Genomic DNA, 27860 nt, shown 5'->3' with positions numbered 1-27860 from the left:
ACATTAAGAGGCAATTCAGCATGTCCAATGCACCTAACCCGCACACCTTTGGACTGTGGGAGGAAACTGGAACACCCGGAGAAAACCCAAGCAGACAAGGGGAAAATGTGCAAACTCCACACAGACAGTGACCCAAGCCTGGAACTGAACATGGGTCCCTGGCACTGAGGCAACAGTGCTAGCCACTGTGCCATTATTCCGTTCACCATGCATTGATATGGTTCCTGCTCTGTCCAAGATCACAAGAAACCACAAACGGTTGTGAATGAAACCCAGTCCATCACTCAAACCATGCTCTCCTTCCCCACCCAACTCTTCAAAATACGTCTACCTGAGGGGGCAGACCATGCCTTAACTTAACATCCCATCTGAAAGACTGTACCTCAAACATTGTCATGCTCCCTCAGTACTGCACTGGAGTGTCAGCCTTGTATTTTGGAACTGGCTCATGTCCTGGAATCAGAGCCATGGGCAAAATGTGCTACCAACTGAGCCACGGCTGACACTTTAGATATAAAGGCCAGCATTCTGGTCATCTCCTGCCCAAACATTAATATGGAGAACCCTACTCTTGCATGACACACTGATTATGCAGCTTAGTATTGTTTTTGTAATAAACTAAACAAACAGCAAACAAATGGGACGTAATTACCTCTGCAGTCATTTTTGCCAATCTGTCTGGTGCAATGTTTCCACACAGGACATTCCTCCTCAAATTAGGGTTCTTTGAATCCTTCAGATTAGCAATTCTGCTCCTCACTCTGTTTTTATATTTCATATCTGTGTTCTTAAATTCCTGGTACACGCGTCAAAAATGGTTAAGGAAGCTCAAGTATCTTTGTTTTAATAAAAAAAACATTTGACACAGTCTCCCTTGCTCAAAGTTACTACAATTTGTATATTAAGTTTTTGTAATACACAATGTCATTTATCTAATTTTGTGTTACGAATGTCCAACTATTACTGCTGTTGCAATTATGTTTAAATTTATATAAATGTTAAAAAGTTATAAAAACTATCTTGTGACAACATTTAAGTGGATCCTGCCCTGAAAAATGAGACACAGCGATAAATGTATGTTTAAGAGGTGATGCAATCTGTTTCTTCATTGGTTCAGCTAGGATGAGGATCAATTGCACATGCCTGTAGTTTTCAAAGGTCTGGTTTTTTTGTCCTTATTTATGAGACAACTGTTGTTTTGGGGAATCTTTTTTCCAGGGAGATGGTTTGAGTGCTGGGGGGTTGAGGGATCATTTCAGATCTCATCAGTTGTCTATGGCCAGGCAAGCATCAAAAATTGCTTGTCTGAACTGAGATGGATCCCATGGGTGCTTCAGATGCTTCAACAAAACAGAAAAAGTGCAACTTTGTGCAGATGCGAGCACTGTCCTAACCTACATGCTACAAAGGGAACTCAGGCCAGCAAACAGTGCACCAGGTCCTTGCATCGAAAGTTGATTAAGGTGCTTAGGAAGCCAGAGAAACTCACCATCCAGAAGGGTCAATTAGATCATTCAACCGTGGCAGATAACTAATACTGGCAAAGTTGAAAATCAAAGACTAAAAAATAATTTTTATTATTATTATTTTATAAGGACAAAAAAAATTGATTTTTCTAACACATTATAAATAGAACAGGCACAAAGCATTTAACCATACCAGTGTCCTTTCAGGAGAGGGGCCAGTCCTCATGATATTTTCTAAATCCTTGTAAGGAGTCACAGAAAAAGGATGCTATTATTTATGGACATTAATAATGAGGTTTCAGTATTACTGGAGCACAATGTATATCATTAGCTTCAATGACTAGGAATAATTTCAGAAATCTCGTTTACTCAGGTGCCTTCCCTGGCAGTCATTCATCATACGTCAGTGCCAAGCCCCAAGGTTTTGTGATCTTTGGAATGCAGCTGATTAAGAATGTGCATGAGATCTACATTGGTGATCAGCAAGGACTCATTTATTTGGCTGAGGATACTGAGTGGGAAATGAGTTACGCAGTGAGACAGACTGAGTCTAGCCAGCACTTTCTTAATGCAATAATCTGAAAGCCGATCAGCTCTTTTCGGTTAACAAATATCCACAGCCATTAAAAATACATTTTACTCAGCAATTAAAGGTATTCTTAGGACAGGAATTCAAAAATTTGAGAGCAATAGTGAGTGAAGGGAATTGAAGAGCCAAACATACAATAGATCAACAAATATAACAAAGAACAACTTCTTAGCAGTGACAACTGTCTGAACCCACTAGTTTAGCTCTTTAACCCATCCTCTTCCATTACCAGGTACCATTGCCAATTCAATGTTTTAGAGGTCAGTTGCTCAGAGTTTGACACAGCATTACAAAGTCCAAATTTTGACCAACTGAAATAGTCAAGGCTTCAATTACTTCTTGGAAGGATATTTTCCTCAATTTGTGCTCCAAGCTCATCACAGTCTGAGCCAATGGCGATGTAATCACCTAAACAGAAGAAATGAGAAAACACCACCAATGTTAACTTTCTCATCAAAAAAACCCCGCATACAAACATCCCTTGGAGCAAATGAATCCCCCAAAAAATCTGAGTGGGAGCTGATAGTAGTTAACACTTTAGTTCAGGATTCCACATTAATAAAAGTTGACCATCAGTGCAGACACACTGGCAGGAACATGTAGCATAATCTAATTTACAGTGACAATTCAGAATAACTCTTGATTTAATCTCTTAGCATAGTTTATCACTGTAATCCTTTACCCCAATTTCCTGCAATCATTATCAAATATGATTTTCTCTGTAGCATACATAGCAAGCTCTTCAAATACCAGCCATAACATACAACACTCCACACTGAACAGCGTAATTAGAATACAGAAACCTAACCATCACTTCAATTGAAGGGCCCAAAGTAACTGGCCCAGAATAAAACCGTCTAACACACTTTGCTGAGGAAGATGTTTTCAAGTCCTCAAGAAGGCAGAATTGTGACTTTAGTTATAATATATTTATCATTTTGCTACAACTAGGGAAAATTCCCTTCTTCCATCATTTAGATAGAGAAAACAACCTGGAAAGATATAGGGTTAAATTGGATAGGCCGCAAAATTGGGCAAATGGATTGGCATGCTCGTGAGGATTGAAGTAATGCAGGCAGTGTGCAAACTTCACGTTGTCGGCTCATTTCACCGATTATAAGCTACAGCCCAACACCAAACATGCTGCTGAATTAAAAAGCAGGAGGTGCAGGGCTGGCAGTATATATTGACACCCCCGTGGAAGAATAGTGCTGGAAATAACTGGTGCATCTGTCATCTCTGTTTTCTACCTTCGGGTAAGCATTCTCCAAGGCGGCCTTCACGACACACGACAGCGCAGAGTCGCTGAACAGAGACTGATAGCCAAGTTCCGCACACATGAGGGCGGTCTCAACAGGGATCTTGGGTTCATGTCGCACTATCTGTAACCCCCGTGACTTGCCTGGGTTTGCAAAACCTCACTTACTGTACTGTCTGGAGACAATACACATCTCTTCAAACTGTGATCAGTGCTCCTTCCACTCACATTATCAGCCACTTCAGGTCTTGAACAGCAGGTTAGGTGTAAGGATTCGCATTCTAATCAGTAATCTCTAAACTGTCTGTGCTTTATATGCTCTGTCTGAGGCCAGAACTCTCCATTCACCTGACGAAGGGGCTAACCCCGAAAGCTTGAGTATATTATCAAATAAATCGGTTGGACTAAAACCTGGTGTTGTCAGACTTTTTACTGCATCTGTCATGGCCAGCAGTGCCACTGGAGTCACTAAGAATGACAGCATATTTCTGCATAATGCAGTTTGTCAAATCCCACTGAACCTTCATTCTGCACCTTGTTATGATATACAATTTGCAGATGGTGTAACCACGTACCTCTTGCCTTCATCTCCCCCCAGCCTCCTCAAACTCAAACTTCCCCTTTTTAGATACCCAAGAACTGCTGCCTGGCCAGCTAATGGAGCAAAAGGCTGACAAACTAGAGGAGGAACAGATTGAGGAGGCAGGTTCCAGAATATGGGTGATGTGAACGTCCCAGAAATTGATGTTGAGTCTGGATCCCAATTTGGATAATTCTCTCTCAAGGTTTTCCCTGGGACGTGCTTCAAACATCCGTGGGAATGGAAAGCAATTGAGATGATTAGAAAGGCAATTAAGAACTCCTCTTTCTGCAACAGCGCTCAGTTTCCACACTGTGTCTACATCTCCCCACAGTCACCAAAGAAAAGTGCACAACCAGACAGCTTCTTCCATGAAACTGACAAGCTCTGAAATCTTGAATTAGTTATAATGAAGAGTTCCAGCCACGGCCATTTAGAGATTATTGTTCAAAGCATTTATTTCTCAGAGTGCTTTCACTGCTTGACAGGTGATTATCAACTGCTGGGAAGGCACTTCACCTGTTCACACTTTCAGCTGTACTTCCCTAGTACTGGTCTTCAACACAACAAAGAACAAAAACAAAGAACAACCCAGCACGGGAAACAGGCCCTTCGGCCCAACGAGCCCGCGCCGCCACATCGCCCTACACCTATTCTACCCTGCATGTCTACGAATGGGACCCTACTCAGTCAGATTCAGGGAAGAAATAGTGTCAATTTGGTGGAAACCAATTAGCCTAAGAGCACATCTTTGGGGTGTGGGAGGAAACCGGAGCGCCCGGAGGAAACCCACGCAACCACAGGGAGAATGCGCAAACTCCCACAGACACAGGCCCAAATCCATGTATCTGCACAGCTAGCAGTGCTAGTCACTGAGCTGTTGTGGAGCCCGTCTATCGGTCCAGGATCAAGCACACACACCGACATGAAGTACTAGGCCACTCCTGGACTTCCAAGAGCAGCCCACGCACAACCCGTGTGCATGCCCCTCGCTTGACATTCGATTAGCTTATGCTTCTCTGCCTTCTACCTCTGTTAAGAGGCAGAATCAGAGGCCACACCACTGCCAAGAGCTCTGGCAGCAGCAAGAGCAACACCAGCAGTTGCAGCAGTACCAGCTGCTTTCTCTTCAGCTGCATAACACTCCACTGGGCAGTTGGTTCAGGCACTGAGATGCTGCTGCAAGGAGGTGAGACCACCAACACAGGAGCTGCAGGAAGACAATTGGCTCTATAAACATGTCTCAAGACCTGTGCATCTGGAGGCTCAGGCTTGCACAGCAGATTGCTGCTGACATCTCCATTGTGTTCAAACAAAACCTTCATCCAGTGGGCCAGATGTGCATGTCAATTAACAAGGTGCTATCCAGAGGAGACCAACTCTAACCTGGCACAGAACATTGCACTGTGTTTGAGGCCCAGTGTGCATGTGACAGCCATCTCCATGAGAAGCATGCCCACAATGCAGTGCTTGATTGTTAATATCTCAGCTTTCATTGTCCAGAATGACAACGCCCAGGTGGAGTGGAAGGCTATACAGGGGTCACCCTTTCCAGTAACTATAAAGCAGTCCAGGCAGCAGAACTGCAGCTTTATCATCCCGATAGTCTGCTTGTTGACGTTCTTTCCCACAGCATTGTCTTTGCTGTATATGAGTGCTGACTGCGTGTAGGGGTTTGCAGTCATCAGTCTGGGATTGAACTGTTAGCACTTGTCACCAAGTAGCCACCTCCAGCTGGATGTGGTGGCTGGAAGGTTGCTGGTACAGAGGGCTAGTACAGGATGAAAGACCCATGATTGCTGCCATGATGTTCTGGGCTTGGTTACACACCAACTGTGTGCCGAGCAATCCTGTAAATCCACCCCACATTGCAAAGTGGTATCCACAAAGCCACATGTGTGTAGTTGATGCAGCTTGGAGAAAAGCTGCCATCCTGATAAAGCCACGTACCTTCCCCTCTTGCTTCTCAGAAAGGAGATTCTTTCCTGGCATCCAGAAGTTCAGTCACTACAGGATACAGTGATGACCAACAAACTTTAAAATCAGCCTGAAGAGATCCACTGACAAAATATTCCAGGCCACAGTCACTGATGTTCAACGGCAGCAGGATTTTCACCCTGCTCTGAGGCTGCAGATCTGGTTCCACTACTTTGATGAGGTGCTGCTGCCAAATGCATCAGACCTGGCCTAGGTGCAGGTAGAAGTGCTCCTAGATGGGCAAGATCTCCTACTGAGATCCCTACTCCTCTTTCTCCTCCTGCGAGAAACTGGTTTTCTTTGTTCCGTTGCTCCATTTCCTTCAGATGTGCAGCACAAGGAAAACTGCAACTATAGTCCCCTGTGACTGGGAGAAAGTGATGTACTCAGCAGCCTTTAAAAAGCACACAACATCTTCACAATATCTAGCATGAATCCTTGCAGATTAAAGGAACTTTGCACAACTCTGCACCACCCCCCCCATAACCTAATACTTCCACTGTCTCTGCAAGAACAGGAGATAATAAAAAGCAACCAATCTGAAGTTGGATGATGATGTCTTTACATAGCATACTGCCAAATGCATATTTACCTCTGTGTGTTTAAGAGAGTTTCAGTTAAGTGGAGATCTGAGATAGCTGGCGATGCGTCAAATCGGTGATGAGCATTGACTGATGTCACAATCTGCACACGCTGCAAAATGTTAGAAAGCAATGCCCACAGACATGTTGTTTGGCACAGACCACCATTTGAATGTTTGTTGTCCTTATTTAGACAATAAGTGCAAGAATCCACACAGTAAATTTGTAAATTAGGAGTGAGAACAGGGTGAAGTGATGAACATAACTGAGGAGGAATAAGTAAAGGGAGCAGAGAGGATCAAGCACTTGATGATCATAAAGGCCTAATTCAGGGCTGTACTAGTCTTATAATGCTATGAGGTCCACTCACATTCTTCCTCAGCTGTATAACCCAATAATTCAAAATTCACAGACCTGTTTATAAAAGAGCATTATGACCCTGTCATTGTATGAAATGTGCAAAAACATTCTCAGGCTGGGCTGTAGCTGTTTTTACAGTCTACAGCCCACATCTGTGCAGATATAATTTTGGAACTGCTGTTACCATGGAGCCCATGATTATTCCAATGGTTTCTGCAATGCAGTGTCCCGTGACAGATCTCATGCCAACTTCAGTTTAACTTCCCATTTATTTTAATAAAACAGAATTAAACAAGTTGGTGAACATACACCCAAAAAATGCTAATTGAAGGATAAAAAAAATCAATAGCATTCCAGATATTTTTAAATAATACCAGGTTTTTAAAAAATGGTCCATTGTTTATATTTGCAAAAGTCATTTGTACAACCTTACGAAAAAACAAAACATACTTAAATTGATGCGCTCATTAAGCACTCTCCAAAATTCTCACATCAAAGAAAACAGACAAAAAAAGAAAATACTGATAAAGTTATTTTTATTGTTCAAAATATTTTCCAACTTATTTCCATTCAATACCTAGTGACACGTGAAACTTTCTTTCCACTGCTGCTACATCCAGTGAATCATGCTTTGGATTGTTCCAATAATAAATAAATTATTTTGTGGACAAGTTGTAAGACTTTACTCACAATCCCTTGCCAGGAGAACCAGTTGGATATGAGGAGGGTGTCATCATCCACCCTGATTATGTGTTGAATACGTCACTAGATGTCAACACAGTTGGGATATGGGCCTCAATGGCTGGCCAGCATTTACTACCCATCCCTAGTTGCCCTTGAATAGAGTGGCTTGCTAGGCAATTCAGCAAGCCACTCGACTTGAGAGTCAACCACATTTCTGTGGATCTGGCGTCATAAGTAGGCCAGACCATGAAAGGATGGCAGATTTCCTTCCCTTAAGGACATTAGTGAACCAGATGGGTTTTTCCAACAATCAAAAATGGTTTCATGATCCTCAGTAGATTCTTAACTACAGATATTCCAGTATCCAGAAGTCAAAGCTCTTGTCTATTTGCTTGCATTAGGATCAAAGGAGAAAGGATGGGGTAGGCTGGGGGAAGAGGAGCCCCCTCCCCCCATTATTGCTGAGACGCAAACACTTGTCAGGGATATATGGAGTGGCTATCAAACCAAAAGGTGGGAATAGAATATAGAACAGTATAGCACAGTACAGGCCCTTTGGCCCTTGATGTTGTGCCTAGCTTTGTCTGAAACCAAGATCAATCTATCCCACGCCCTATCATTCTGGTGTGCTCCATGTCTGTATTCAATAGCCGTTTGAAAGTTCCTAAAGTGTCTGACTCCATTATCACAGCAGGCAGTCCATTCCACGCCCCAACCACTCTGAGTAAAGAAACTACCTCAGACATCCCTCCTGCATCTCCCACCATGAACCTTATAGTTATGACCCCTAGTAACAGTTACATCTACCCGAAGAAACAGTCTCTGAACGTCCACTCTATCTATCCCCCTCATCATCTTATAAACCTCGATTAAGTCACCTCTCATCCTCCTCCACATTAAAGAGAAAAGCCCTAGCTCCCTCAACCTTTCCTCATAAGACCTCCCCTCCAAGCCAGGCAGCATCCTGGTAAATCTCCTCTGCACTCTCTCCAATGCTTCCACATCCCTCTTATGAGGTGACCAGAACTGAACACAATATTCCAAATGTGGTCTCACCAAGGTCTTGTACAGTTGCAGCATAACCCCACAGCCCTTAAACCTGTTAATAAACGCTAACACACTATAGGTCTTCTTCACGACTCTACCCACTTCGGTGGCAACCTTCAGAGATCTGCAGACATGAACCCCAAAATCTCTCTGTTCCTCCATGTTCCTCAGAACCCTGCTGCTGACCCTGTAATCCGCATTCAAGTTTGTCTTACCAAAATGAATCACCTCACACTTATCAGGGTTAAACTCCATCTGCCAATTTTTGGCCCAGCTCTGCATCCTATCAATGTCTCTCTTTGCAACCTAGAACAGCTCTCACTTCATCCACTACTCCACCAATCTTGGTGTCATCAGCAAATATACTGACCCTTCAGCAACCGCCCCCCCAACACACACACACAAGTTATTGATAAAAATCACAAATAGCAGAGGACACAGCACTGATCCCTGTGGTACATTGCTGGTAACTGGCCTCCAGTCTGAAAATTTTCCATCCACCACACCCTCTGTCTTCTATGAGATAGCCAGTTACTTATCTAATCGGCCAAATTTCCTCTATCCCATGACTGCTTAGTTTCTTCATGAATCTAACATGGGGAACCTTATCAAACACCTTACTAAAATCCACGTATACAGCATCAACTGCTCTACCTTCAACTACTCACTTAGTTACCTCCTCAAAGAATTCAATCAAATTTGAGAGGCAAGACTTACCCTTCATGAATCCAAGCTATCCCAGATTAGGCTGCATCTTTCCAAATGGTCATAAATCCTGTCTCTCAGGATCTTTTCCATTAACTTACTGACTACCAAAGTAAGACTAACCGGCCTATAATTACCAGTGTCATTCCTACTTGCTTTCTTGGACAAACGAACAACATTCACCACTCAGTCCTCTGGCACTATCCCTGAGGACAGTGAGGACCCAAAGATCAAAGCCAAAGGCTCTGCAATCCCATCCCTTGCCTCCCAAAGAATCCGAAGGATACGTCCCATCTGGCCCAGGGGAATTATCAACCCTCAGGTTTTTCAAAATTGCTAATACATCTTCCCTCAGACCATCTGTTCTAGGACCCTTGCTGTGTGTCATTTTCATAAATGACCTGGATGAGGAAGTGGAGGGATGGGTAAGTAAGTTCGCTGATGACACGAAGGTCGGTGGTGTTGTGGATGGTCTGGAAGGATGTCAAAAGTTGCAGCAGGACATAAATAGGATGCAGGACTGGGCGGAGAAGTGGCAGATGGACTTCAACGCGGATAAATGCGTAGTCGTCCATTTTGGCAGAACCAATGGGATGAACGAGTACACTATCAAGGGCAGGAGTCTTAGTAGTGTTGAAGAGCAGAAGGACCTTGGGGTCCGGGTCCACAGGACTCTTAAATCGGCCTCGCAGGTGGAAGAGGTGGTCAAGAAGGCGTATGGTGTACTGGCCTTCATTAATCGAGGGATTGAGTTTAGGAGTCAGGAGGTAATGCTGCAACTTTATAAGACCCTTGTCAGGCCTCATTTGGAGTACTGTGCGCAGTTCTGGTCGCCTCACTATAGGAAAGACGTAGAAGCTATTGAAAGGGTACAGAGGAGATTTACAAGGATGTTGCCTGGACTGGGAGGCATGCCTTATGAAGTTAGGTTGAGGGAACTGGGTCTCTTTTCCCTGGAGAGACGAAGGTTGAGAGGCGACCTGATAGAGGTTTATAAAATGTTGAGAGGAATGGATAGGGTGGATTCTCAGAGGCTATTTCCCCGGGTTGAAATGGTTGCTACGAGAGGACACAGATTTAAGGTGCGGGGAGGAAAGTACAGAAGTGATGTTAGGGGTAAGTTTTTCACTCAGAGGGTGGTGAGTGAGTGGAATCGGCTGCCGTCAGTGGTGGTGGAGGCGAACTCGCTGGGGTCTTTTAAAAGACTTCTGGATGAGTATATGGGGTTTTATGGGATAGGGGGTTATAGATAGGTGTTGATGTGATCGGCGCAACTCGTGGGCTGAAGGGCCTGTTTGTGCTGTAGTGTTCTATGTTCTATCTACTTCCTCCAGTCTATCAGCCTGTATCTCACACTCATCCTCAAAAACATGGCCCCTCTCCTTGGTAAACACCGAAGAGAAGTATTCATTCATCGCCTCTCCTATCTCTTCTGACTCCATGCACAAGTTCCCACTACTATCCTTGACCGGCCCTAACCTCACCCTGGTCATTCTTTTATTTCTCACATAAGAGTAAAAAGCTGTGGGGTTTTCCTTTATCTGACCCACCAAGGACTGCTCATGCCCCCTTGTAGCTCTCCTAAGCCCTTTTTTTTTTAGCTCATTCCTTGCTACCTTATAACCCTCAAGCAACCCAACTGAACCTTGTTTTCTCATCCTTACAAACGCTCCCTTTTTCCTCTTGACAAGGCATTCAACTTCTTTTGTGAACCATGGTTCCCTCACTCGGCCATTTCCTCCCTGCCTGACAGGGACACACCTATTAAGGACATGCAGTATTTGTTCCTTGAACAAGGTCCACTTTTCATTTGTGCCTTTCCCTGACAGTTTCAATGCTACTATTAAGTCAAGGTGCATTCCACTTTCCAATAATTTTAGTTAAAACATTTTTAAAATTTCTCTTTGTTTTTAAAATTAATTCGTATGTGACTTACCATCCGTTTTCATTGCAGCTGCTAACATTTCTCGACACTTGATCCTTACTGAGTCCGTGGTGAAAGGAGCTTGGGGATAACTTTTTAGTTGAAAAGGTGATGGAGTATAGAATGCTTCCTGGGGGTTACTAGAATTACTTCCTGAACTACAAAGAAATAAACAAACCTCAGTATTTCTTTTGGGCGGTTAAAACGTTTCTTAATTTTATAATGATTTTTACGAGAACACTTTTCTCTAAAGCACAGCCAACCTATAAACATGTTTGAAATAAAGCAAAATAAGTGCAAGCAAGGTTATAGGAATATTAAATTTGGTTCGACTTAGTTGAGTGCCCTAGTTACAGTGATGGCTAATTCCAATGATCCTTTGATCAATATTATTAGGCAAGATAGGTTCCATCACTGATTGGTGGCTACACTAAATTCCACCCATATCCGATTCTATCCTCAAATTTTAGTAAATATACACTTTCAGCTAACAGTGCGAGTGGAGATGGTCATCAGGGAAAAGCCTGGTAGAATTTCCATCAGCAAGCCCTGATTCTTTGATTCTGCCTGGCAGAGATGGCTGAGGGGAGTTTTCTTATTTGCCAAATTAGCACAGGTAAATCAGTGCAAGTTCTAAGAGAGGCTCATTAACTTCATTGCAGAGATAATGTAAACCTACTTGTGACACAAATAAGTAAACTTTAAACTTAACAATCATTATTAAAGGTAAAATCAAAACACCATCAAGATGGTTGGGGTGGGGGTGAGTTTGGGTCTCCCACTCACAAAGGCTAGCCAGCCAAACACGAGGAACCTTGTACTCTTCATTTGCAATCCCAATACCATTATCCCACTGTGGTGTGTGGTGTGCACGCATGCTGGTGTTGTTAGAGGTCAATAGAAGACTAGTGCAACATTTTTCTGAATTCCATTGCCAGAAGCTATCACCTTTCTTCTTTTGCTTCTGGACTGTTTTGTGCCAAGGACACAGAATCCCTTTTCTTCTCTTCTGAGGATTTCTCAGTTGAAGGTCCATCTGCAAAATAGCATTTGAATCAAACACCATTTCAAAGCCTTCTAAAGAATAAATAAAGGCACCTTATAAAACATGTTACCAAAATGAAACCAGTTCTAAACACAAAGCAAAGGGCAAACAGCGGTGAGAGAAGTGCGTGAAACATTGTTTCTTTACTAGTCAGAGATGAACAAAGGACTAGATTTGCATTCCTATTGAAAAGCTTTAAGCAAAAACTGCTCGTAAAACAATGAGTTCAGCATTGACCTTGTTACAATTCTACCGTGCTTTTTTTAGATAACAAACAACAGAGAAAACTCCTGAATATCTCAACTACTACTTAAAACACAGATTGTCTGGAAAACATTTGTTAGTGAGGCCCATCAGGGCTTTTTGCTACTGTTTTCAGCTGATGTCAGTATTAAAAAGCCAAGTTAGAGAGAAAGATAGAAAATGTTTTAAAATGTAGAGGAAAGCACAGGTGCTGCTTCCTCAGAAATAGTGTTCTCAGCATGTAGTTACTACACTGTAGGTTCCATGCCATCCATACACAGGGCCCAATTCATAATTCAGCTGAACTGCTCCTGAATAGAAAATTATACTCTGCAATTCTGTCATCTTCCTCTCTGAACACACCAGTACTGGCTCACTGCAACTTTTAATCCCAAAATGTTGAATTCTATTCAGTTTGCACTTTTACCAACCAACAATTAAAAGAACAAAAAAGCCAATCAAAATACAAATCGACCTTCCTTCCATCATAAAGTCTGAAGTGGGGGTTGTGACAAAATGGTGTTTTGTAAAGCACTCTGGGACAATTGGGCAAGAAACTAAACGGACAGGCTGCAGCTTAAAGACAGAGACAAACAGGCTGCAACCCTGATGAGTGAATAAACAGGATATGGGTCATCTCCAGGATGAAAGAGACTTTCTGGTCACACTGGGTTTGTACCAGACATAACGGCACTGTGAACCCTTATTTAGGAGGGAGTATGTGACCTATGTGCCTCCAGCACCTACAGACATGGCCGTTGGGGACACACCCAGAGGTCGGTGTGGTACCACCCGATTGGCCTCTTATCGATCAGGGTGATCAGATCCTGATTGATTGGCAATGGACAAAAAGAGATGTGAAACCAAACGGACATAAAGGGTGCTGCGCAACCAGGAATCTCTCTCTCTCTCTGACCCCACGAACGAGCTACAACAACGGAGAGCCGCCACACCCGAGAAGGAAGGAAGGAAGAAAGACCAGAGCGCCACATCAGATCAAAGGACCAGACTACGCAGATGACTACCAAGACCAGCGCACAGATAAAGGCCAAAATCTGCTTGGGTACTTGCCAGTCATGCAAAGTCAAGTCAACGTCTTATATTTTCCTGTAAGATAACTTATTGTTGGTCGGATGGGTGATTATTGATTGTGTGGGTTTAAACAAATATTGGTTGTACTAACAAGACGTCTACTCATAGTTATATGTCCACTGTATAAGGGTTAAAACAGACTGTGTGGTAGGCAACAGGATATTCACAGATGTGACTGCACAACATTCAGCATCATTGTTGACTCCTCAGATCCTGGTGGACAATGTTGGTCTTGACAAAAACGCCCGCAGCTTGTGAAAGAATTTTTTAAAAATCCTGTGACGGAAAGCTGCGTATTTGCCATTGTGAAGAACAGTCTTTGTAACCAAACATCAGGTGAGAAGCTGAAGAACAGGAGTACATGATAAGGTGATGGAAGAGAGGCAAGGTGCCAACTTCAACCGTCTCTTTTACTCAGGCTGTTGGTGAACAACTAATTCAACTGCAATGCCAGCAACCTCAACCTCCATTCCCTATTCATTCACCAGTCCCATGTTCTTTACTTTCCCTGTCACTGACCATCATATTAGCAACAATGCAAAAGTAAAAGCTAACTTTAAAAACACATATTACAATCCAAATTTTAAAATGAAACCATGGCACATTCCGTATGAAAATAAATTAATCACCCGTGTGAATTTTCTTGCTGTCAGCCTTCTGTGTCTTTTTGCTTGTCCTCGAGCTCCCAGTGGTTGTAGAATAGGTGGTGAAAGCTGCTGACCTTCAGCAGAGGAATCTGCAGATGAACTTGGAGGACGGCCTGAAGCAGTGTAGAGACTAGAAGGCTCTGGCTGCATCACCTCAGCGTGTGCTCCAACAATCTGAGCTGGCTGGCTAACATGCAACAAGGGCACTAGCAGGGATGTGAACATAAATGCCATCATCCTGAGAGAGCTCCAGTGTGCTCCGTGGAACTGATACCACTCTCCCACAGCGTCACCTCAGCAACCTTGGCAAACATTTGAAGGACAGAGGACAACCATTCTCAACTACCTTCAGCCAGAGGTACCATGGGGATGATTCATCTCAGCCCAGTCCTGAGGTTCCCAGTATCACAAATGCCAGTCTACAGTCATTCCCATTCACTCCATGTATTATCAAGAAACAACTCAAAGAACTGGATATACTGCAAAGGCAGTATATGGGCCCTGACAATGTTGTTGTAGTAGTACTATCAATTTGTGCTCCAGAACTAACCGCACCCCTAGTAAAGCTTTTCCAGTACAGTTACAATGCAGCAACTACAAAATCCAACCTGGCCAATTATTGCCCTATCAGTCTACTCTCAATCATCAGCAAGTGGTGGAAGGGGTGCCCAACAACGCTATCAATTTGTGTTTACTCAGCAATAACCTGCTCACTGATGCATAGTATGAACTCCAGCAGGGACACTCAGCTCATGACCACATTACATTTCTGGTCCAAACATGAAGGGAGCTGAACTTGAGGTGTGGCAAGAGTGATTGCTCTTGATATCAAGGTAGCATTTGACCAAGTGTAGCATCAACGAGCCCCAGCAAAGTTGAAGTTAATGGGAATCGGGGAAAACTGTCCGCTGGCACAAACGTACATCTATCGTCCCTGATATTGGGAAATTTGGCAAGGAACCAAAGTTTGCATAATTAGCACTGGGAAATACTAGTTGAAAGTTCAATGAGCTGATATCACTGCCTCCAGTATTATCCATTGGAAAATGATCCTCACCATCAATTGGCACAACTTTCCAATCTGTGCTCACTATCTGCGAGGCTTCGCACCACCAAAACGCTGGAAACTCATGTTAATTATCATTCCAAGTACTTTTTACAAATAACCTTTGCTACTTGAATGTTTTGCTTCAGCGTGCAAAAGGTTTTCTTGTAACTTTTTTCTACTCCTTTTGGCATGGATTGTAATGGTGTCATTTTACAATCTTTGCCTTCCTGACAGATGTAGCTCACCTCCAGCGTGAATTAGCAATGAAAGAGCCTCAGGAGAAACAAGAGCTTGCATGCACTGCATTACACAAACCCCGGCACCACAGTAGAAAACAGCACTACCGCAGGGAGGTCTATTGTCAACTTGTCGGACTACACACTTCAACCAGATGAAATCGAAGTTCTCAGCCGAGGGCTCAATTTCTGCCCCAACACCAAAATGGATCCCATCAGTCTCGCAGCAGACACAGAGGAATTCATCAGGCAAATGAGGCTACGGGAGTTTTTCCACAAACCCCAAGAGGCCTACAGCGAACACAATGAGACAGCCGATGAACCAGAACAACCGACAGAGAGATCCGCAGTGCAACAACCTAAGAGGAAGGAATCCAATTGGACTCCTCCGGAAGGCCGCTGCCCTCGACTGGACTTGTATGCCCAAACCATCAGGAGGTGCGTTAACACCAGATTCATCAACCGCACTCACAAGACAGCCCCGTACATCACCCAAGCACAACGCAACGCCATCCACGCTCTCAAGACAAACCGCAACATTGTCATCAAACCAGCAGACAAAGGAGGGGCCGTCGTCATACTGAACAGAACGGATTACTGTAAAGAAGTGTACCGACAACTAAACAATGAGGAACACTACAGACAGTTACCCACAGATCCAACCAAAGAACACACTAGTCAACTCAACAATCTGATCAAGACCTTTGATCCAGACCTTCAGAGCACCCTCCGTGCTCTCATTCCACGTACTCCCCGCGTTGGAGATCTCTACTGCCTCCCAAAGATACACAAGGCAAACACACCTGGCCGTCCCATCGTATCGGGCAATGGGACTCTGTGTGAGAACCTCTCCGGCTACGTCGAGGGCATCCTGAAACCCATTGTACAAAGAACCCCCAGCTTTTGTCGCGACACTACGGACTTCCTACTGAAACTCAGCACACATGGAGCAGTTGAACCAGGGACACTCCTCGTCACAATGGATGTCTCGGCGCTCTATACCAACGTCCCCCACAACGATGGCATTGCTGCGACTGCCTCAGTACTCAACGCCGACAACTGCCAGTTTCCAGATGCAATCTTACAACTCATCTGCTTTATCCTGGACCACAATGTCTTCACCTTCAACAACCAGTTTTTCATCCAGACACATGGAACAGCCATGGGGACCAAATTTGCACCTTAATATGCCAACATCTTCATGCACAGGTTCGAACAAGACTTCTTCACTGCACAGAATCTTCAACCAATGCTATACACTAGATACATCGATGACATTTTCTTCCTTTGGCCTCATGGTGAACAATCACTGAAACAACTATATGATGATATCAACAAATTCCACCCCACCATCAGACTCACCATGGACTATTCCCCAGAATCAGTTGCATTCTTGGACACACGCATCTCCATTAAGGACGGTCACCTCAGCACCTCACTGTACCGCAAGCCCACAGACAATCTCACAATGCTCCACTTCTCCAGTTTCCACCCTAAACATGTTAAAGAAGCCATTCCCTATGGACAAGCCCTCCGTATACACAGATGAGGAGGACCGTGACAGACACCTCCAGACCCTGAAAGATGCCCTCATAAGAACAGGATATGGTGCTCGACTCATAGATCGACAGTTCCGATGCGCCACAGCGAAAAACCGTACCGATCTCCTCAGAAGGCAAACACGGGACACAGTGGACAGAGTACCCTTCGTCGTCCAGTACTTCCCCGGAGCGGAGAATCTACGACATCTTCTCCGGAGTCTTCAACATATCATTGATGAAGATGAACATCTCGCCAGGGCTATCCCCACACCCCTACTTCTTGCCTTCAGACAACCACACAACCTCAAACAGACCATTGTTCGCAGCAAACTACCCAGTCTTCAGGAGAACAGTGACCACAATTCCACACAACCCTGCCACAGCAACCTCTGCAAGACATGCCGGATCATCGACATGGATACCATCATCACACCTGAGAATACCATCCACCAGGTACATGGTAAATACTCCTGCAACTCGGCCAACATTGTCTACCTGATACGTTGCAAGAAAGGATGTCCCGAAGCATGGTACATTGGGGAGACGATGCAGACGCTACGACAACGGATGAATGAACATCACTCGACAATCACCAGGCAAGACTGTTCCCTTCCTGTTGGCGAACACTTCAGTGGTCACGGGCATTCAGCCTCTGACCTTCGGGTAAGCATTCTCCAAGGCGGCCTTCACGACAGCGCAGAGTCGCTGAACAGAGACTGATAGCCAAGTTCCGCACACGAGGATGGTCTCAACAGGGATCTTGGGTTCATGTCGCACTATCTGTAACCCCTGTGACTTGCCTGGGTTTGCAAAACCTCACTTACTGCACTGTCTGGAGACAATACACATCTCTGTAACCTGTGATCAGTGCTCCTTCCACTCACATTGTCAGCCACTTCAGGTCTTGAACAGCAGGTTAGGTGTAAGGATTCGCATTCTAATCAGTAATCTCTAAACTGTCTGTGCTTTATATGCTCTGTCTGAGGCCAGAACTCTCCATTCACTTGACGAAGAGGGAAACCTCGAAAGCTTGTGAGTCTATTATCAAATAAATCGTTTGGACTAAAACCTGGTGTTGTCAGACTTTTTACTGTGTTTACGCCAGTCCAACGCCGGCATACCCACATCATTACACAAATCAACACAGCCAGACACTACTTTGCAGAATCCTGAAGTCTAGAATCAGTCTGATATATATGTGCCTACCACACAGCATTTCAAGCCAACTCATGACATCAATAAATTTGCCCATGACTTCATGCACTTTACATTTTGTTTTGCTTTGAACCACTTAAATACAACATATTTGTGGTTTAAAGCAGCAGAACAGTGCTAGTACTGCATATGATCAAGTCATACAGAAACTTGGATAATAACACAACTTCAACAAAAGCAATGATGTAAGAATGTAGATTTTAAAAACACCAATACATCTATATTTGGCACAGGTAATGACAAAATATACAACCCACTCGATTGTTATTAGTTCCTTTAAACACTTTCTACTTAAAAAACATTTAAATTTCCAACAGTTCAGCGGTATGCGGAGAGGAAATTCATTGTCTTCGTTTCTGTTAAAGTTTATTCATTAATATCATAAGTAGGCTTACATTAACACTGCAATGAAGTTACTGTGAAAATCCCCTAGTCGCCGCACTCCAGTGCCTATTCAGGTACAATGAGGGAGAAATTAGCATGCCCAATGCACCTAACCAGCATGTCTTTCGAACTGTGGGAGGAAACCCACTCAGACATGGGGAGAATGTGCAAACTCCACAGAGACAGTCACCCGCAGCCAGAATTGAACCCAGATCCCTGGCGTTGTAAGGCAGCAATGCTAACCACTGTGCCACCCTTCTTGTTTAGCTAAGAGTTCAATAGAATATTTTATTTTATGAGTGCAGTATATGGACTACAAGGACCCTTAAATGAGTTCACTTTACAAAGAAATTAAATGGGGCAAAACAGAATTTTCATTTTGCTCTGAAGCAGTCATACCGAGTCAAAAAGTTAACTCTCTCTCTCTTTCCACAGATGCTGTCAGACCTGCTGAGTTTTTCCAGCATCTCCTTTTTTTAATTTCAGATTTCCAGCATCCGCAGTAGTTTGCATTTATTATTGATTTCTAGTCTACAGTTCCTTACCCAAGAGTTTCTTCCAGGATTTGATAAGGGATTTTGCCAACGAAATGACGTCTTCTTCTTTACTCTGTTTCCTAATGGCATTTACAGACATCCCAATTCTGGTAGACTACAAAACAATTGGAGAGACATTACTTAACAAATGATTCATTTCCCAATATATTAAACAAAAGTCACTCCAAAAATTTACAACAAACTTTACTTCAAATACTACTAGTCTCTTATGAATGAATGAGTAAACCCAACACTGCCAAATGAATTGGACACCTGGAGAAAGTAGTTCAGTTCCCTAGAAGCTGAATAATATAAATTGCATCTTTAGTAATCCAGAAAATAACATTAAAATCTTGCAACTCTATGGTTTATCCACACAGGCACCCACACTCCAATTTACAATAGTTCACTTCAGCGTGTATGCTAGTATTCAAATCCTGTTATCCATGGGCATTGAACGTGTACGTGGACTACATCAAGATTTATCCTAAATTGCTGAAGAAATATGTCAGTTCAGCAAATTAGAAAATTGGATAACCAATCTCAAATGTCATACTAACTTAACTCTGCATAAAAAAAACAAAATCATCAAAACATTTGCATTCTTTTGTTTTGTGAAACATAAGCAGGTTGCGCACTGCCAGCATTTTCTGTTTCCCACTATATTATCTTCAGATGGACCATTGAAAACAGATTCCCAAATAAGGCTCACAGTATACATTATCCTCATGACTCTTGTGCACAACAAAGGACAAGAATTAAAAATGCTTTGTTGCAATATATATCCCTCACTAAAAGGAGCAATCAAGCAGATTTCCACTTACGGCTTGTAAATAAAAGCTTGCTTTTATATAGTGCATTTAATTTGGAAAAGTATCCTAAGGCACTACATGAAAGCACATTTGAGAGAAACTGGCACCAAGTTAAAGAAAGTGATATTAGGAGTTGACTAAAAGCTGTGTTAAAGAGGCAGCTATTAAGGAGGGGCTCCCAAAATAAAAGAAGTGGCTAGGCAGGAGGAATTCCAGAGTATAGGGCCTAGAAACCTGAAGGCAGGTTTGTTAATGGTGGATGAAAGGATGGATGAGGGGCAAGAGGTCAAAATTAGAGGAATACAGCATATCTTGAAAGGTAGAAGAGATTACAGAAATATGGAGGCGCCATGAAGTCATTTGAACATTAGGCAGAGAATTACAAATTGAAGCTTTTGGGGGGCAGGCTGGAGAACAGCAAAACCACCACTGGAATACTTGGGGTCTTGCCGGTAGATGAGGCAGGGATGGAGACGGGTGACTTATTGGAGGTGGGGATAGGCATTGATTGTAACAAAAATCATATGGGGTTAAACTCAGCTCAGGATCAAAAAGGAGATGGAGATTGCAAGCTGTCTGAATCAAGCTGAGACAGTGAGCACGGCTGGGGACTCAGTGGATGGGATTGTTGGCAGGAGTACAGAGTTTGTTAAGGCAGCTGAAATGATGGCTTCAGTCTTCTCAATAACAAATGTCAGACAAACAAGCTCATAGCACAGAGACAGTGGTGGAATACAGCTGGATGTTATCAATGTACATGGGGAACCTGATTCTGCGTCTTTAGATGATGTCACCAATGGATAACCCAAAGATGAAGAATAGGAGGTGACCGAGAATATTTCTTTGGATAAGTTCAGAGATATCATTATGGTATAAGAAAATAAATCACTGCTGGAGATTCTCTGGTGACAAGCAGCAGGTTAAAGAACCAAGTGGCAGCAACTTCACTCAGCTGGTGAATGGTGGTGTAGTCAACAGCAGAAAGGTCAGAAAGTGCCAAGAGGAATAGTTGGAGCAGGAATGGTCACAATCACACAGACTTCATTTGCAAATTTGGTGTTGCAGTGCTGTTGCAGAAGTGAAATTCTGATATAGAAACTTAAATATGGACTGTCAGTTGGGGGGCTGCAAAGCACTCCAAGCATTCCAATTTGAATAAAATTGAAGATGGGTCAGTAACTTGCAGGGACAGAGATGTCATGGATGAGTTTTCTTTAAATGAAGACAAAATGGTGATTTTGAGAAGAAATAACCATTTAAAATGTCAGCTTACCTAGGAAGAAAGGTGAATGAAAAAACACAGGTAGCATGCATTAATGACTATCACCCAGTGGCTCTGACATCCATCATTATCTATTATGCTTCAAAAGGTTAGTAATAGCATGCATCAACTCCGGTCTCCCACATTGCGTGGATCCACTACAGTTTGCCTATTGCCGCAACAGACACCACCTCCCTAGACATACACTCAACTCTGGAACATCTAGATAACTGGTGAATTCACTGCTTGAAGTCCAGGCCTGAGATGTTCAAGTCAGGTGACACTGACCGATACAAAAAAGCCAGATACGATCTAAGGAGATCCATCAAAGAAGCCATAAGACAATACCAGACCAAGCTAGAGTCCCTGGCTAGTCACACCGACCCTTGCTGACTATGGCAAGTCTGCAAGACACAACAGGCTACATGATGAAGGCATGTAAAATTGCCAGCTCCAGTCTGAGGAGCACAATGCATTCTACGCTGTTTTGAGCGAGAGCTGCCCTGGATGAATCTGTATCTGGTGTCATCATCACAGATGTCAGAGCAGCTTTCCTGAAGGTCAACCCATGGAAAGCAACTGGCCCGAATGGGGTGCCCAGGCGTGCACTCAGATCCTGTGCCGATCAGCTGGTGGAGGTATTCACAGACATCTTCAACCTCTCTTCACAACAATCTGAGGTCCCTAACTGCTTCAAGAAGATGACCATCATCCCAGTACCTAAGAAAAACCAAGCAGTGTGCCTTAATGACTATCAAACAGTGGCTCTGACATCCATCATTATGAAGTGCTACGAAAGGTTAGTCATGGCACAAATCAATTCCAGCCTCCTGGACTACTTGGATCCACTACAGTTTGCCTATCGCTGCAACAGGTCCACAGCAGATGCCATTTCCCTGGCCCTGCACTCAACTCTGGAACATCTAGATTACATGGACACCTACGTCAGACTCCGATTTGTTGACTACAGCTCAGTCTTCAACACTATTATTCCCACAAAACTCATCTCCAACCTCCATGGAAAGGGCTTTGGCACCTCCCTCTGTGACTGGATCCTGAACTTCCTATGTCACAGACCACAAAGGTAAGGAAAGGCAACAACACCTCCTCCACAATCATCCTCAACACCAGTGCTCCACAAGCTGTGTTCTCAGCTCCCTACTATACTCCTTATATACATATGAATGTGCAGCCAAGTTCCCCTCCAATTCAATTTTCAAATTTGCTGACGACACTACCATACTGGGTCGGATCTCAAACAATGACGAGACAGAGTACAGGAATGAGATATAGAGAATCTGGTGAATTGATGCGGCAACAATAATCTCTCCCTCAGTGACAAATTGAAGGAGATTAACATCGACTTCAGGAGGCGTAAAGAACAACATGCCCCTGTCTATATCAATGGGGACGAAGTAGAAAGGGTCGAAAGCTTCATCTTTTTAGACATCCAGATCACCAACAACCTGTCCTGGTCCTCCCCATGCCAACACTATAGTTGAGAAAGCTTACCAATGCCTCTACTTTCTCAGAAGACTAAGGAAATTTGGCATGTCAGCTACGACTCTCACCAATTTTTACAGATGCACCATAGAAAGCATTCTTTCTGGTTATATCACATCTTGGTATGGCACCTGCTCTGTCCAAGGCCGCAAAGATCTACAAAAGGTCATGAATGTAGCCCAATCCATCACACAAACCAGCCTTCCATCCATTCACTGTCTACACTTCCCGCTGCCTCGGTAAAGCAGCCAGCACAATTAAAGACCCTACGCATACCGGACATTCGCTCTTCCACTTCCTCTCTACCAACCAACTCAAGGACAGCTTCTTCCCTGTTGCTGTCAGGCTTTTGAATGGACTTGCCTTGCATTAAGTTGATCTTTCTCTACACCCTAGCTATGACATAACACTATATTCTACATTCTCTTGTTTCCTCTTCTATGCACGATACGTTTTGTCTATATAGCACTCAAGAAATGATACTTTTCACTGTACGATAATACATGTGGCAATAATAAGTGAAGCCAAATAACAAAGACACTTATATCAGACTCATATTTATTGACTACAACTCAGTCTTCAACACCATTATTCCAACAATCATCTCCAAACTCTGTGGCCTAGGGCTTCACTCCTCCCTCCGCAACTGCATCCTTGACTTCCTAACCCACAGACTGTAGTCAGTAATAATAGTCAACAACACCTTCTCCATGACGATCCTCAACACTGGTGACCCACAAGACAAGTCTCTCACTATACTCCATATACATTTGTCGCTGTGTGGCCAAATTCCACTCCAACTACATTTTCAAGTTTGCTGATGACACCACCGCAGTGGGTCAGGTCTTAAACAATGACAAACGGAGTACAGGAAAGAGACAGAAATGGTGCGACGACTATAATCTCGCCCTCAATATCAGCAAAATGAAGGAGACAGTCATCAACTTCAGGAAGTGTAGTGGAGTATATGCTCCTGTCTATAATCAACAAAATGGAAATGGTCAAGAACTTCAAGTTTCTAGGTGTCCAGATCACCACGAACCTGTCCTGGTGTCTGCACGCTGACATTAGTGTTACCAATACCTATATACCAACACCTCTACTTTCTCAGAAGGCTAAGGAAATTGGGCATGTCTGCAATGACACTCACCAACTTTTACAGATGTACGATAGAAAGCACTCTTTCCAGATGTAACACAGCTTGGCTTGGCTCTGATCTAACCAAGACAGCAGAAATCGACAAAGGACTGTGAACGTAGCCCACTCCATTATGCAAACCAGCCTCCCATCCATTTACTCATTCTACGCTTCCCGCTGGCTTGGAAAAGCAGCCAACATAATCAAGGATCCCATCCACCCTGGACATAGTCTCTTCCACCTTCTTCCATCAGAAAAAAAATGCAAAAATCTGGGAAAACGTACCAACCCACTCACAAACAATTTCTTCCCTGCCATCAAATTTTTGAAGGGACCTTTTATATCTTAAGCTGATCTTTCTCTGCACCCTAGAACACTACATTCTGCACTCTCTTCTTTCCTTCTCCCCTATGTACTGTCAGACTTTTGAACGGACTTAACTTGCATTAAGTTGATCTTTCTCTACATCCTAGCTATGACATAACACTACATTCTACACTCTCATTTCCTTCTCTATGAACGGTATGGTTTGTCTGTACAGTGCACAAGAAACAATACTTTTCACAGTATCTTAATATATGTGATAATAATAAATCAAACCAAGAATGCAACTGGGAGGCACGGTGGCACAGTGATGAGCACTGCTGCTTCACAGCACCAGGGACCTGTGCTCCATTCCTAGCCTGGGGCACTGTCTGTGTGGAGTTTACACATTCTCTCTGCATCTGTGTGGGGTTCTCTCTGGGTGCTTCGGTTTCTTTCAACAGTCCAAAGATGAGCAAGTTATGCTAAATTCTCCCACAGTGTACCCGAACAGGCACCAGAGTGCAGCGACTAGGGGATTTTCAAGTAACTTCATTGTATTGTTAATGTAAGCCTACTTGTGACTAATAAATAAAACATAAACTTTTTATTGGGAATGTGGTCAAGAAAATAGCTAACAAGAAACATTTATATTTTATGAGCTAAAATATATCAAAATGTTTTTAGTCTTAAATACCATAACTATGTTAAGATTTACTAACTTTAAAAACTGGGTTCAATCAAGTTCTGTTTGAATGGAAAAATCTGGATGTATTGTGCCAGGATTTTCAGTGGAATGGCTGATGTTCTGGGTCCAATCTGGCACCTGCACATATTTCTGGTGTTGGTTGTATGGGCATCAGTTTCAGAAAGAATAATAGTACAAACAGAGGGTGGGCACAAGAACCACACAGATAAGGCAGATTGTACTTTGGACCCAAGATTCTTCTGTAACTTTGAAGAAGTGACAGGTACCGCTGTGCCTACTGTATGCAAGCTAATCTTTAAATGTATGTGCATTCTTGGTAGCTGAGCTGGTGGCTGCAATTGAGAGAACAAGTTACTTTCTTCTAAATCACAGTCTCCCTGCTCTACCATCAAATTCTCTTATATCACAGTCTTGCCAGATTCCAATATTTGGGATCTAAAAGTAGAAAGGTTGTGTGGTGAGGGAAGGGTTGGGGGAGAGGGTTGGTGAGAGAAGAGCAGGAGGTGCATTTTTAGATCATCACAAGCTTGTAGATCAGAAGAGATTGTGGGATATGGGGAAGGGGAATATGTGAATGAGGGCTTGGAACGGGACAAATATTGTCTTTGATGGTTTGAGCTTCACAGCTAGTCAGAGTTTGAGCCATGATTGCCCTAATGCCAACATGCAGTTCCTTCTCCACAGGGAGGGGCAGCCATGTTTGTCTCCTGCCAATGCTGTTGCCACCAGTAATGCATCCCTCCGTACTGTGCCAAAGTATGGCACAACATGTTGGGTATAAAGTCCGAGATGTGGATGTGAGGTTTGAAACAATATTAAATAGGAGGGTGAGATGAAGGCATGGATGTGATTGATAAAGAACTTTAGGCAAGTGAAGGAGAGGACAGTGAGTTGAGCAGTGTAAAGGGGAGTGGAGCAGTTGGTGGGCTATGGCACTGAAGATGTATGAGATATTACTCCCTTAATATCTCAAATGCAACTATGAGCTTTTGCAAAAACCTGCTAAACCAGCAGTTTGGGTATGAAAGGCATAAATAACTTTAGTCTGCTGCGAATTGATTTCAAAATGACAAGCTTAAGACATCTGTGATTAATGAACTTTTCCATAAACAGTTCTCTTTCTTTCAATATAACCATACTACAACATTAGATAAGATTGACCTGACTGGCACAAAAGGTGTCTTGTGATTGGCTGTGTTGCATCAGACAGCAGGTGACCATAAGGATTGTAAAGCTACATATAGGGTGACTGTCCCATTGTTCAGGGTGCCTTTGCTACCTGACTCCCAGCACTGAGTGGAAATTACGTAGCAAAGGCTTGCCAGCTTGCATATGTAAGAAGAATAAAGAACTTTTGAATAGGACAGCGGTTGGTGTTTGCCTTTGTACCAAGGACAGAAGAGTCTCACAAAAAACAAACTTGACATTTACTAAGCTTTATCAGTCACAAGATCAAACATCTTGCAGCACTGCATCCCAGGCCCTCAGGACTACACTCCTGGCATTGACTGCTATAATTATTTGTTCCCTTTGTCTGGGTTTGCATGTTTGCCTGGGTCTCTCCCCTGGCCTCCTGCAGATATACGGCTGCAGATTGGGAGAGGGGTGTGTACAGCAAGACCTGCGTGTCTTTGTGCATCAGTCGCTGAAGGTAATCATGCAGGTGCAACAGGTGGTAAAGGCAGTAAGCAGTATATTGACCTTCATTGTGAGAGGTTTTGAGTTCAGCTACAGGGATGTATTGTTGCAATTATATAGGGCCTTGGTGAAGCCACACCTAGAGTACTGTGTGCAGTTTTGGTCTCCTTTTCTGAGGAAGGATGTTCTTGCTCTTGTAGGAGTGCAGTGAAGGTTTATCAGGCTGACTCCAGGGATGGTGGGACTGATGAATGAGGACAGCTTGACTAGGTCAGGATTGTTTTCACTGGAGTTCACAAAAATGAGCGGGGGGGGGGGGGGGCGGTCTCAGAATTATAGAATTCTAATAGGACTAGACAGGGTTGTTGCAGGGAGGATGTTCCCGATGGTGGGTGAGTCCAGAATCAGAAGTCACAATCTGAGAATTCATGGTAGACCATTTAGGGCGATGATGAAGAGTGGTGAGCCAGTGGAATTAATTACCACAGGAAGTAGTTTCTGCCAAAACACTGAAGGTATTGAAGAGGTGGCTAGATACAGCACTTGCAGTGAATGGAATCAAAGATTATGGGGAGAAGCAGGATTACGCTATTGAGTTGGATGATCAGCCATGATCATGAATGGCTGAGTAGGCTCAAAGGCCAAATGGCCTCTTCATGCTCCTATCTTCTGTGTTTCTACGTATTTCTCTACCTCTGTACTTGCTTGACAAAAGTCATCAGTGCCATGCTGGAAAATCTTGAGCACACTCACTGCCATGTTATGCCATAATTCAGTATTATTCTTACTCACTCTCTCTTCTACAGTAGTTTCTCCAGCCAGAATGTACCTCCCCTTTAAGAGGTGCAAGCCAGCTTCAACTCCTGCTAGCCTCTCATGACTTTGCACGCCCTACTGGAGCTTACAGGCATTCGACAGCCCGTTTAATGTTGGCCACATGCTGTGATCATTTAAGTTTGAGAGCTCCCCGAATCAGGAGCACCAGGTGTGAGATCATTGCGCATCACAATCCCAAGCTGGTCATGTCCCTTCAAATTTGGCAACCCTTTTCTCCCTAAGGACTACTGATACATTTAGCAAGAGGGGAAATACTTGTATAATTTTACTATAACAGGAGAAAGCAAGTGATAGAATTACATTAAGTGAATGAGTCTTAGAAAGGCAAGAGAGTGTAGTTCACATCTTCCTGCTTAGCAGAAAGTATGCATCTGTTTGAACAGAATCTGCATTGTGCCATCTTCTGTTCAAATTTAGAATTAAACTAAAGCACCAAGTCAAAGACTATTCAGCAGGAAGACTTGGATTGCACATAACCAAAATTAATAAACCACACTGACTT

The 27860-nt window shown here is 43.4% G+C and overlaps 1 protein-coding gene across 1 annotated transcript in view; it reads right to left on the bottom strand.

Moving 5' to 3' along the window:
- tcea1 (transcription elongation factor A (SII), 1) overlaps window positions 1-27860 on the bottom strand; it is a 61902-nt gene that overhangs the window by 7700 nt on the left and 26342 nt on the right. The window contains exons 3-7 of the mRNA XM_080194227.1: window positions 19168-19273; window positions 12120-12207; window positions 11184-11329; window positions 2407-2463; window positions 653-807 (exon numbers count right to left, since the gene is read on the bottom strand). Coding sequence (XP_080050353.1) covers window positions 653-807; window positions 2407-2463; window positions 11184-11329; window positions 12120-12207; window positions 19168-19273 — 552 coding nt within the window. The remainder of the gene's footprint in view (window positions 1-652; window positions 808-2406; window positions 2464-11183; window positions 11330-12119; window positions 12208-19167; window positions 19274-27860) is intronic.

Source organism: Carcharhinus amblyrhynchos, chromosome 8 (assembly GCF_965287045.1).
Source record: "Carcharhinus amblyrhynchos chromosome 8, sCarAmb.v2.hapA, whole genome shotgun sequence".
In the NCBI taxonomy this organism is placed as follows: Eukaryota; Metazoa; Chordata; class Chondrichthyes; order Carcharhiniformes; family Carcharhinidae; genus Carcharhinus; species Carcharhinus amblyrhynchos.
Note: the sequence above shows the minus strand (reverse complement) of the source record. Positions and strands in the feature narration are given on the sequence as shown.